General features: G+C 40.2%; 1 protein-coding gene across 1 annotated transcript in view; it reads left to right on the top strand.

Annotated features, from left to right (window-relative positions):
- The first annotated feature begins 976 nt into the window (after positions 1 to 976).
- LOC104965166 (gamma-aminobutyric acid receptor subunit beta-1-like) overlaps positions 977 to 13296 on the top strand; it is a 417189-nt gene continuing 404869 nt past the window's right edge. Inside the window, exons 1-4 of the mRNA XM_010794125.1 lie at positions 977 to 980; positions 1487 to 1630; positions 2209 to 2361; positions 3212 to 3462. Of these exons, the coding sequence (XP_010792427.1) occupies positions 977 to 980; positions 1487 to 1630; positions 2209 to 2361; positions 3212 to 3462 (552 nt within the window). The remainder of the gene's footprint in view (positions 981 to 1486; positions 1631 to 2208; positions 2362 to 3211; positions 3463 to 13296) is intronic.

Below are 13296 nucleotides of genomic sequence, written 5' to 3'. Positions count from 1 at the left end.
TTCTTGCCAATTGAATCTCAACATCGGAAAAAGTTTTTGGGCTAAGTAATCACGTAACTTTAGTATAAACTCATAGGTGAAGGACTCACCTAGAGCACTACTTCCTGTCCTTTTGGAGGAGGATAAATAGGAAGGCAGTATGCAACGGGGGCAGCGTAGGCCAATGGGAACAAAAATGGCACTCAGAATGTACAACCGCCACATTCCCTGGTAGACCACACATTTACATGGTTCACTAGCAAGGACATTGCCACAATATGTCAAAGATTTGATTACAGGAGATATTGAATGTTAGCGGAAGGGGTGAGGAAGGATGAGGGATTCTGCCTGTCAGACTGGTCTGGAGGACGAACTGAAGTCAAGGCAGAGGGAGACTCAGGGTGGGGGTTCTGTCTCAGGCTGTTTCTGCCCCATCTGGATACGAACCACAAGACGGTAGCTAGAATGAGACACAAAGTTTTACTCTTGCCACTTGTGTTACCTTCATCACTGCCATCAGCAACAATACTGGAATTCGCAGTCATAGGTTTCACGTCTTAAGAATGTGCATCAGATTACATTCAGGGCGGTTTGTTGGTGATATAAAAAGCCAACAAAACTTCATTTTTATTGTTGTAAGAAAGGTAGACACGGTATGTTCTATGAACTAAAGTGTGATAACAGCAATCTCACCATGCGAACCGTACAAAAGTGAGACAACGCACCGTACAAAAGTGAGACAACGCACCTTAAATCCAAGCTAACAACGGCATGTGTGTTAACGTCCTCAGCTGTGAACTTTTGATGGCATTCTTTTCTTCGAATGTACTCTGCTTCAAGACACTGGTACCGGCCTGACTGATCTTCAACCCACCTAAGTTCTCCCACACTGCACCGCTCCCTTTACTGGCTGCCAGTGGCTTCCAGAATCCACTTCGAGACACTGGTACTGGCCTTTCGTGCTATGAATAAATCAAGTCCTTCTTACATCCAGAACATGGGTAAACCAAACACTCCATCACGTCCACTTCACTCTGCGTCGGCCAATCGGCTCCCTACTCCCTAACTGTGAAAGTGATCGATGTATCCCTCAAATAAAACATGTCTGTTTGCTTTCCTGGTTCGAAATGGTGTAACAAGCTCCTGATTGATATCAGGACAGCAGAAAGTCTACACATCTTCGGTTGCAGACTAAAACTTGACCTGTTTCGACTGCACCTTGGGAAATTAAAAAAGGAATTCTCCTTTCTGGATGTAGCAAAAGGTTTGGCTTATTTGAAGGCAAAAGGGTAGCACTTAAAATTGTTTGGATTATTATAAGCTAATGTACCTAAAGGATCCTCGCTTTGAGTTTGTTTCTTCATGATTGGTTGCATTTATTGAAAGTTGCTTTTAAAAAAAGCGTTATTCAAATCAGATGAGATGTAATGTACTACATTGGTTCATTACATGCTTGTCTTGTGTTTTAAGGAAGGTTTACCTTGTTGTGTCCCCCTGCCTCTTTCAGATGGATACACCACTGACGACATTGAGTTCTACTGGCAGGGAGGACCCAACATAGGCTCGGTCACTGGAGTGGAGAACATCGAACTGCCCCAGTTCGACATCATAGACTACCAGACCCAATCCAAGAAAGCTGTGTTTGCCACAGGTAATAGAGTCAAATGGTGTCCATATATTAGATATATTAGTAAAAAGGAACATAATTATCTTTCATGTCATAGTCACCACTTTTACTCTCACTTTTTGCTGCCTCTCTATTGGACTGTGTTGGGGGGGGGTGCATGTACTGTGAAGTTGCCGGAGCCTCGCAGCGGGGCTACTGCTGCGGAGCGCATAAAGCAGACTCTTCACGCTAACGAAGGATCACTTCTTCTTCAGGGCAGGGAAGGCTATGTAGTATGCAGTCTACTGTCCCGCAGCTGCTGCCTCTCTGTTGGACTCCGGTACACGAGACGTTATATATATTGTTAGTGCGTTCGTGGGGGGCGAACGCACTAACCACTCCGCCATCGCCACAGTCTGGCGGGCCAGTTGATGGTCACTGCTCTACAGCTTTTGTTTTAGATCCTAATGGGCAATTTTGATGACATGGAAATGTGTGGTTGGCTTTTTTGACATTTGGAAAGATTGATCCCACAGTTTTCCTCTTAACTGTACATCATTAATTATGTCTGTGTGTTTTGTGGAGCAACAGTAACAATGTTCTCATCACCCTGTGTGTAACAGGCTCTTATCCACGTCTGTCCCTGAGCTTTAAGCTGAAGAGGAACATTGGCTATTTCATCCTGCAAACCTACATGCCCTCCACCCTGATCACCATCCTGTCCTGGGTCTCCTTCTGGATCAACTATGATGCATCGGCTGCCAGAGTAGCTTTGGGTCAGTGGCTTTTATATTATTTACAGATTGTGTCTGCTGATATGATGTTTGTCCTGGCTCTATGCTGGATGATTGATTGGTTCACTATTTGGGCCACACTGAAACATCTCAACAATTATTACATGGATTGAGAGATTCTTTAGGGAAATGTATGGTACCCAGGATATTAATCCAAACTTGGAGATTTTCTGAATTTTCACCTAGTGCCATCATAAGGTTAAATCTTTTTACCTCAGCTGTACTTTTATGTTTTTATGAATCTCAGCAAATGTTAGCATGCTAAGATGCCATATTAAACTGGTGAACACAGTTCAAAGTGTACCTATCCCATTATAGCAATTCCTTCTACTGCAGGGTTGGACCATGAGATAATGCTTCCCTAACAAAAACCCAAACACCGACGGAAATACACTGAATAATAATAAAAAGTACATTTACAAGTACCAAAATGTACCGGTATTTACAATTTCTGCTACTTTCTACTCCAATACATCTCAGAAGCAAATATTGTAATTTTACTACGTAACACGCTTTACATATTATAACATTTTAGTTAGGCTACCATTTATATATGGTATGGCCATTTATCCAATATGTGTGAAGATATTTCAATATTGACCAAAGATGTGGACTGATTAACCCCTTGACCTGCTATCCCTACACCACGACCATAACAGAAAAAGAGAATGTTGGAAGATGTCTTGGAAATGTCTTGAAACAGTCAGTATACAGTATGGTCGGCAATGAAGGGCTAATGAAGGCATTGATTCTTCTGCAGCAATGGTGTCCACTCAGCATGCAGTTCTTGTCAAAAAGATCTTCTTCTTACCGCTTTCCCATTTGCTTGCAGGTATAACCACGGTGCTGACCATGACCACCATCAATACCCACCTTAGGGAGACTCTACCCAAGATCCCCTATGTCAAGGCCATTGACATTTACCTGATGGGTTGCTTTGTCTTCGTCTTTCTGGCCTTGTTGGAGTACGCCTTTGTCAACTATATCTTCTTCGGTCGTGGTCCTCACCTGCAGAAGAAGGTGGCAGAGAAAGCTGCAAAGTCCAACAACGAGAAGAACCGACTGGAGAGCAACAAAGTCCAGGTGGGAACGGGGCTTTGTGTAGTTTTGGTACCGTTTGGGCTTTGACATCAGAGAAGCCAAAAAAACATGGCAACAGTTGGCTGTCGGTAGAACCATTGTTGTAATCAGTGGCGGATTTAGGATTGTAGGAGATCCGGGGCTTAGCCCAGGAGTTGTTGGGGGAGGGTGCAGGGGTAAAGTGCTATTTTTTACAAGTGGGGGTGGACCGAACATCCTTTAAGGGGGTCGTCGCCTCCTCTAGGGGGGCCCGATTATTTTTTAAATATTGAAGTTAAAAGCATCAATCTGGTGCACTTTGAGAACAACATTAACCCTACCTTAATAATACCTTAAAGCCGACAAAAGGCACTGGAGAACACTTATTCATTAACATCCTTTAATGAAGCAAACTAATGCCTTAACTCACTCAAATACAGTCGTTTACTTATTTCGGTGAAACAAATGTGCGTAGAGTTTTAAAGGATGTGGATAGTCTCACCTTGATTCTGGCGCATTGCTTATCGTTTTAAAGATCTATTCTCACCCACCATCTTTGTTGGTGACGTAAAGAGTGTAAGAGTCACGTTTCTGAATCGGACACTCTGAGTGGATGCAATCGGAGTCTGATTCAGAGCGTTGCCAGTTCCGTTGCATGTCAGTTCCGTTGCTATGGTTCTGTTGTTATGTGTACTGAAACGAGATCCGGTATAATTCCACGCACGAAAACAAAATACAAATTGGAATACGTTATTTTAGTGTCTTAAAAGTAGACTGAGGTATGAAGGGTTAACGTTACATCTTAGGATAAAAATTTGTCATGTTCTTTATACATACTAACCAGGGTTGGGAGGGTTACTTTGTAAATGTAATCAGTTACTGATTACTGAATACATGGCTCTGAAAGTAATCCGAATACAGTTACAGTTACGCGTCTTAAAAAACGTAATCAGATTACTTTTAGATTACTTTTGGATTACTTTCTTTTTCCATCACAGATGGTATGTTTTGGTGAACAGGAGACACAAAAAGCAAAAGGAAACTGAACGTGTTTTTACTGTTTTAATGGCTTATCAAGAGCACAACTGAAACATAACATCTGAAACGATGCAACAACATAATAAACTTTTTGGGGATGCAGCTTGGGATGAAAGGAGTGAGGGACACGGCTTAGAAGAACGGACGTGTCGCCTTCNCAGACGTTTCCGTCTATTCAGATCCCGTTTATTAACGGTTCAGAGAAGTCACTTTTCAACCTAAACTTTATCTTTTCCGTGTAAGACTTTACTTTCATTTTTTTCTTCACTGTAAACTTTTTTTTTTTAAAAGATTCTTTTTCGTATAAAACCTCTTTTTTTTAATTTAAGACTCTTTCTTTCCGTATAAAACCTCTACGTAACACCCCTGTGCGATCAATTACCGTTGCACAAAGACAATTTTAGCCGTACATTGGCATAGTTATCCGGTATAATAAGAAACGTTGCCAGAACGACCCCCCGGTGTCCTTTACTTCAGTCCCTCACGGCCCTAAACCGGGGCCCGGAACTCAAAGTGTGGGGACTAGATATCCTTGTGTACGTACCGTGTAGTCATGTAACAAGAGATATCTGTATGTACATAACTGAACAACAGGAATAATACTTATATCAAGAGTTGTACTCAGAGTGTTATGAGTGGGAACCACAGTTATACTCCGTTTCTCACTATAAAATACCAGTTTATTACGAAAATAATGTTTCTCTCTAGCTAGTAAACTCAGTACGTCTTACTGGTTTCACATAGGGTATTTGACACTGGAAGATGGCTTACTGTTCTTCATGAAGTTATTACCCTATCCAATAATAATCCAATGCAGAGGCAATAATGTAATATAATACATTATTTTATATATATTAAATATTTATATATGTATTTTTATATAGTCTTAAAGTTACAACCGGCCCTTTGAGTGCAACCATAATGCTGATGTGGCCCGTGACGAAATTGAGTTTGACACCCCTGTCGCTTCGCTTCTTTTGCGTTGCTCACTTCAAAAGTTGAGAAAAGTTCAACTTCTGAAGTTTCGACGGAAGCGTCAGCCAATCAAATCATATGCCAGTACAAGCTCTAGCCAATCAAACCGCGTGCTTGTGTGTCCGGGGCGGGAGATTAATGTGATTGGTTGTTGGTCGAGTTTCAGAAACGCTCACCGGCAAGCTTCAACGCGCGCCGCCGTGAGGACGCTGCGTAATTCAACAAACACTTTAAAACCTCCCTCACCCCACACTTCAAATGTTTTTTCTCGTCTGTGCCTCTGTATTATCCTTATACTGTTTTACTTGTGATGTCTGTCTTGGAAAAACAATATGAATATGGCCTTTAAAGGATTATATGTTCCTCAACAAATCTGCTAATCTTACAAAATGCATCGCTGGGTCATCAATACTGAAGACAGTGAGGGCACAGGCTGTTATTCCCCGTGCTTTCATCATAATGACAGGAGATGTATATCTGCAGGGAGAACAACAATAATCCTCCATTCATCATGGTTTAGTAGCCTGGGAGAAAAGCATGTTTTTATGCATGTAATACACACATCAGCGTCAGTTTAACCCAGATAATGGGACCGTTAATAAGGTCAGAGAAGATGTACTGCATCTAGAGAGATAAACAGTAATTGTATGAGCTTGGTCGCCAACTAAGTAGATCAGATGCTCAGTGAGCGAAACCTGAAGATAAATGGCTTCTCTATAAGTTACGTTTATTTATATAGCACATCTTGGCTAAAGGTAATTCAAAGTGCTTTACGAAAAAACACTACAAACATCAGGATTACTTTGAAATACATTTAAAAACAGTCAAGAAAAAACACTTAAACACAATAGGACAAAAATACAAGAATTACAATGTAAGATATTGAAAGTTATTTGATTTATTTAATGGCAGCAGCAAACAAGTCTTATTAGGCTTAATATAACTTTAAATAACAGTTCATATTATTTTTATTTGAGTAAACATAAGAAACAATAAAATATCAGTGTAAAAATGTTAAGGCAAAAATGTTAATCCTCCTTATTATCTTTTCATTTTACAGTGTTTTTAAGCAAAGCAATGCACTGATTATGTATTTCTTTGTGTACAGTTGTGTATTTATTTTGGTTTAATACTCACCCAACAAAACAACCAATTAACATTACCCTGTAGCCCCCGATTCTCTCCAACCTCCAACTGTAGTAACATTGTGTATTAAGTGTTGAATTGTGTGTAAATAATGCCATTTTATCACAATGGTAGTAAGGCTTTGGTAGAATAATGTGGAAAAAGGTCAACAGGCCCAAAAAGGATGAGCAGAAATATGTAAAAAAAAAGTGAAGAATGAGTATAAAAGGAAAGCATTAAGACAAACTGAAGAAAGATACAAGAAGATTGAAGTTAACAGACAAAGTCAAAAGTCAAAGTCAACTTTATTGTCAATCTCAAAATATGTTGTGCACACAGAAAGATCGAAATACTGTTTCTCACAGTCCCGAGGTATAAAAAACTCACACATTATAATGCAAGAACACTCAATCATTTACAAAAAAACACAAAATAACCGTTTACTTCAAGTAAGCAGGATGTATATATAAAAAATATGATGTACATACTACATAGTGCAGATGAGTGCATTAGAGAATGCAACAAAAGGACAATCATAAAGGATGCAAGAAAGGAAAGGAGCAAGCCAGAGGAGATGTGGAAAAGTGTACGAGCATTAATCCGGTGGAAATGTTGCGGTGGTGGTGCTGAAGGCTAAACCAACAGTGATGAATGAGTCCTGTCAGGATAAGCCAAACAAAGGGAGATCTGTATAGTGTCTGACATGCCTCCTCCAGGCGCTGAACAATGACATTTCCCCACACACGGCATAACGATGGCGCGACAGATCTGGCAGGACACGTATGTTGTAGGTAGTCGGCTGTTTATCTTGTTGTCTGGATGTGCATTAAGTCGGCATATCTCAGTGTTTCAGTAGAGGCTTTGGACCAAACATTTCAAACACTGCTTTTTCGAAAAATGATGTTTATTATTAAAACTGCATAATGCAAGTGACGCTGACCGCTAGAGGGCAGGAAGTAGACTCTGAGTATATTAGACTTGGTATATTATATCAAGGTCTAATGTCTTATGTGTTAAAGTGCGCCTATTATGTTAATTTTCCAGTTAATAATTGTGTGTAGTGTCTCTACTGTGACATGTCTCCATGCTTTAATGCTCAAAAAGTTATTTAATTTTTCTCATACTGCCTGTGCTGCAGCACCTCTTTTCACCCTCTGTCTGAAACCAGAGCCCAGTCTACTCTGATTGGTTAGCTGGCCGGCTCTGTTGTGATTGGTCGACCGCTTAAAGATGTCCCGCCCCTTCACGTACAATGTTTTGGAGTGCTATCCTATAGTGATGATTTAAGGTCAGAGAAGTCTATGTACATATGTATAGTCTTGCAGCTAACTTTCTGCTAAGCTAACTTTCTGCTAAGCTAACTGACTAGACACATACAGTCCTACATTTGTGCAATTCAAGTTCATGCGAGAATCACAATATTACCGAAGAATAGCTTTCCACAAAATTCCTTCTACCATTTTTGAAAAGAGACAAAAGAGAAGAGAGAGTGGGGAAACGTTTTGGCCTGAGGCGTGTCTCAGAGTGTTCTCATGTTGTCACGCCTGCCTCAGCCGTTCTGAAGTCAGCAGGTTGTAACAGAAGCAATTAGCAACCAGGAGGTTTTGGCAGCAGAAGAGTTCATTCACACTGACTTACATGCTATCATCACAGCAGTGCAGTAATGTACAAGAAGCTCTTCAAGTCAAACTGATAAATGAATGTTTCTGCTTTTTCTGAAGACACATTGGGTGACATGAAGTTGGTTTCCATTGCTGATAACATTGTTTTAATACCCTGCGGATTTCGTATTCCATCCTTGTCTTTCCTTTAGAGTCTTCTACAGTATACAGTATTAGGGCTGCACGTATTTTCCAATCTTTTTTCTTCTTTCCCATGTCGATTTCTGTCATTGAAATGTCTTATTTCGTCCTATCCATAGTCCACAAGCCTGCATATTCAGTTATAGTCGACGCAAAATAAGCAAAAGCTTCAAATCAACACATTTGTAATGATCGAACTTGTAAATATTTGGTGTTTTGGATATTGAAATGCCAACCATTCAACATTAAGAATCAATCAACCAATCATTTTCCATTGTTAAATTATCAACTAACTTTTATCTGCGTTATATATTTAAGTTTATCCTCGGCACCAGATTTGACCACTTTTTGCTGTTACATTATGAGAAATACTTCATCTATGATAGGTAACACAAATATACTTCGTTAAATGTTAAAATTGTGATTACAATGGTGTGTATTCCTGCGTGTATTGCTTATTATTCTTCTGCATGCATTGTTCGTGATGGAAAATGTCCGACTGGTTTAAGGATTTCTCTCAATCTGTAGTCGGTCCTTGTTTCAATTTTGAATGTTTTCCCAGATAATTTGAAATCTGTCTGCATCCATCCAGCTCCATCTGACTGTCAAGCTGTCTTGGGGAAGAATTGCAAATACATGTTGAGTAGCTGCAGATGAAGTAATGCAGAGAACGGCATCATTAGATTGTCACTGATCTGTTATTGAGTAAGGATGAGTCGTTGTTGAAATGAATCGCAGAGTGTGCCTTACGTTCACATATCAATCACCGTCCTTTTGAAGAACCTGTCACATTGTATCTGCATCTTCTTATTGCATCACTTTGGCGGCAGAATATTTTAGAGAGCACTTCAAGAAAATGAAAAAAAAATAATCCCAAGTCAGGGCTTCAGTTGCAAACATAAATGTGTCAGTGTCAGTGTTGGATGTCTTGAGATTGTCCAAAATGTGCTTGAACAGCTGAACAAGCTCAATCCGTTTATCATGGTCACAACCCACCAGAAACTAACCTCACCCTCGAAACTCTCCTGTCACTTAATTCAGAAACACAACTGCAAGATTCACTAAGATACGATATGTTATCCTCTTAAAAAAAGGTGCATGTTGGACTTTACAAGAGTTAGGGTCTATTTATAACAATGTACTAGAACAGGGGTTTTCAAAGTGTGGGAAGGTGAGCCCCCCCTCAGAGAACATAAGAACAGCCGCGCCCCCCCTCCCAATTATTATTGATTAATTAATTGATTAATTATTAAGAACCAATGGCATTCATAATACGACTAGGCAAACAAGTATGAACCCAAAAGCACGACTCCACAAACAAAGTACAAAAGAAAGTCTTTACTGAAAAAATTGCACTATGTGTACAACAGGAAATCACTCCGTAGAGGTAACGGGTAAATGACAAAAAAAACACTCTTACGAGGAAAAGGTAACCGAGGTAGTTTCAAAAATGCAAAAGGATATATTATACATTGCTATATTCCAAAACTCGGCTCTTAGCTCTTAGTAATTACGATACCATGATAAAAAGACATGGATTTGACACTGGCTGTCTGACACATGGGACTAAACAAACTGGCAACAAGACAAGGGAGACAGGGGGTGTTTCTCAATGTCAAGGAAGGATGCTGCAGAGCCACTTTTTCAAGGATGCTACGTCATCGAGTCCCGCCGAAAGACTGTTCCAATGTCCAGGCTCCTTGGAATTCTACCGAGCCCGGCGTCCTTCGTAGCGAGGACATTTCGAGGCCGCACATGTGTATCCTCCGTGGTCTTAAAATCCCCACAATGCTTTGCGCACGGACCAATTTCCCAAATCTTTGGCGGAAATCGCGCTCCATTTAAGGCGGGGCCTCTCATATGACGCACAGCTGTTAGCCTGTTCCACCATTCTTCGTTTTCCGAGGCTAGGAAGGATTCTTGCCTCGCTTCTGAAGGAAGTGACTCGGAAGACATGTCCTACCAAGGAAGCGTCCTCAACATTGAGAAACACCCAGGAACTATACAGGCTATGGGCCACAGATGCAGACAATTAGGGTGGGGTCAACAACCACAGTGGAGGGAAAAAACACAAAGGGAGGAAGTGAGGTGATCTGCAACAAGAAGGAGAGGTTACTACAAAATAAAACACTATACAAGACTGAACTAAATACATTATCTTAACAGATTTTACGAGACACAACAAATACTTAATTATTTAGCTATGGAGTATCGATGTAAGAAAGTCGCAGAAAGACCCTTAAGCAGTGATATAAGAGGTGTTGGGATACAGTGTATGGAGACTTGCTTTACTTTTACTTAATTGCAAGTAGAAATACATGGCTAAACAAACTCAAATCAGATAAAGGTCCTTATCTAAAGGTTTCTTTATTAAAAGGACATAAGTATTAATGAAAGTCCTTTTCATTTTTCATGTAATCGTTTATTTGGCAGGGACAGTGCACAGTGATGAACACTTAAAACATTCAAATGTATCAAGCGTAACAGTGCCAGATTTAGCTTTGAGCTAATTTCCATCCGCAGTCCCTCACATAAAACATTTAAGAAATACAATTTTTACAAACATAGCAAAAACAAAATACATGATATGCGAAAAGATGCAAAAGAGCAAAAGCAGCATACACAAGTATTTATGACATGGCAATACAATATAGCAGTTACGACATAAAGATATGACTACTTTCACAGTGTTTTATTATTATAGAATACTTTCTATCAGTATCAAATATATGTAAGAGCATTATAAGGTTTAGTTCTTCAATGTTAGGAAATGTATTTAGTTGTGATGTACTGCATATCATAAAAGCATGAAATATGGTTTTAAAAAGACTGTCATCCATCCAAAAATGGCTGCATATTTTATCTCTGTGAGCAGCTTGTTACGAACAATGTTTCTGCTTGTTGACAGGTGTTGACCTATAGTGGCAAAAATCTGTTTACGTAGCAAAAAAACTAAAATAATCTGCAAAGGGAGGAGATGGGTGGTGCATAGGATACCGCTAATCATGTCCAATGTCAAACTAAAAGTCAACGTTGACCTATTTAAAACTTGCGTGGCATAATCAACTTGCAAAGCGTGTTTATGTGACATAACAAACGTACACATGTTATCCTTATCCTGATCTTTTCCTATAACTAACTAAGGATATTTGTCCCAATTCACAACATCAACCACATGTTTAAAACTGCAACTGTTTCACAATGTGTCTGTCCTAGTTTTTTTTTTATGTAAAAAGTAATGTGTTGCAATTATGCAGTCAAGTAAAGAGTGCTCTGACGCACTATGAAATGTAGTGGAGCAGAGTAGCTTGGCAAGGAAATACTTAAACATACTTAAACTTTATATAAAAAATATCACTATTATCCTCGCAAGAATGGAAGTAGTCATCACACACAGGGCTGCGTGGAACAATAGGCGCGTTCACACCGCAGTATTTTTCCCACTTTAGTTCCAATATAGTTCCGAAATGTCGCGTTCACACCAAAAAGAGCCGGAACTAAAATGAGTTAATCAGAACCTTTTTACCCCCTTTTCCGTCAGTTTTCGGGGACGTGGCAGTATACGCCGTGAAGCTGTTTGGCCTGCCAGTAAACCCTCCTTTATGACCTTACAAAGAAGATTATAGTCTGTGTACTATCGTTTCCGGGATGCATCGAAACATCATTGGTCTACACACTAATGGCTCTTCTCGTATCCTGACAACCTCCATACTAGGCGATACACTACATTGTACTACTAAGTCAGGAGATACCTCTATTGTATACGACAGTCAAATAACGAATGCCGTCCAGAAACGAGTAGAATTATTACAGTCTTATGACGAAACTTGGTCAATAGAAGGTGGAACACTGACATTGGGAGAAAACATATAGTCGTATAGTTCCTAGATGAGAATCTGGGAGGTCTTTTTGCGCTAAGACGCTAGGGTCTATAAATGGCGTATTAGTCGTTATCGCCGTAAAATGTTCGGCGTATAAATAGTTCCCGGCGTATTAGGGCGTAAAAAGGGTGTTCACTCTTTTTTTTTCAATTGACAGAACTGTACTTCGACACCTACTACTCTGCACTGCAGCAGCGAGACCGGAGTGTCTTCCATTTGTGGTGGCATCTCGCTTGCACACCTTGGAGTGTGCTCTCTCTTTTGGTTCTACTTTAGACTGAGGTAGAGTAAAACGCTGCTGAAAGACGATTTCTGGCCCGTTCGTCCATGGCGCTGAAAGAAAGTGCTATTACCCCCCTTGAAAGCGGGGCACGGTTACACACAAACCTCGTATTCTTTTCAGCTGCCACTACTGGGAAACTAAGTAAGTTTGTAAGCTTGTTACGAAAGACGACGACGCCTTGTCTTTCCTGTTGTGAGCGTGCAATGCTCCGTAGTTGGCAGGTTGTGGGAAAGCTCCCGATGTTCTTGATCACCATGGATGTTCTACTTCGACCAGTCTATTGCTATGCTCATTTACTTTGTCTTACTCCGCTCGTTCACACACCACACACCCCCCCCCCCCCCACACACACTAATTTATATGGGGTTAACGACAAATGTTATAATGTAAACTACACAACTTAACTTATCCTTCCCCAAATGCAATCACGCACACACCTCTCTCTATTTATTCTGTCCGGGTTATAAATTTTTTTTAATAAGTAAAACGTTGAAGGCGTAAAGTGGCGTATTTAGTGTATTTTTGGGGCGATACAAATTAGGCGTAATAGTTCCTAAAATCGGCGCAAAAGACCTTCGATAGAGACGCATTAAGAATCCGCGCAAGTGTGGCGTCATGAAAAGGGGTGAAAAAGTACCTTGATCAAGTAGTCCTTGAGAAAATCAAGACTACTTGATTCATGCTAGCGAAGTTGGACCTTATCAGGGACTCCCACCTAATGAGTTTACTTCGTGACGCAGTAAGAAGAAGAAAG

The sequence above is a fragment of the Notothenia coriiceps genome, unplaced genomic scaffold (genome assembly GCF_000735185.1).
Source record: "Notothenia coriiceps isolate Sejong01 unplaced genomic scaffold, NC01 NC01_scaffold00037244, whole genome shotgun sequence".
NCBI lineage: Eukaryota > Metazoa > Chordata > Actinopteri > Perciformes > Nototheniidae > Notothenia > Notothenia coriiceps.
This window is presented reverse-complemented; position numbering and strand designations above follow the sequence as displayed.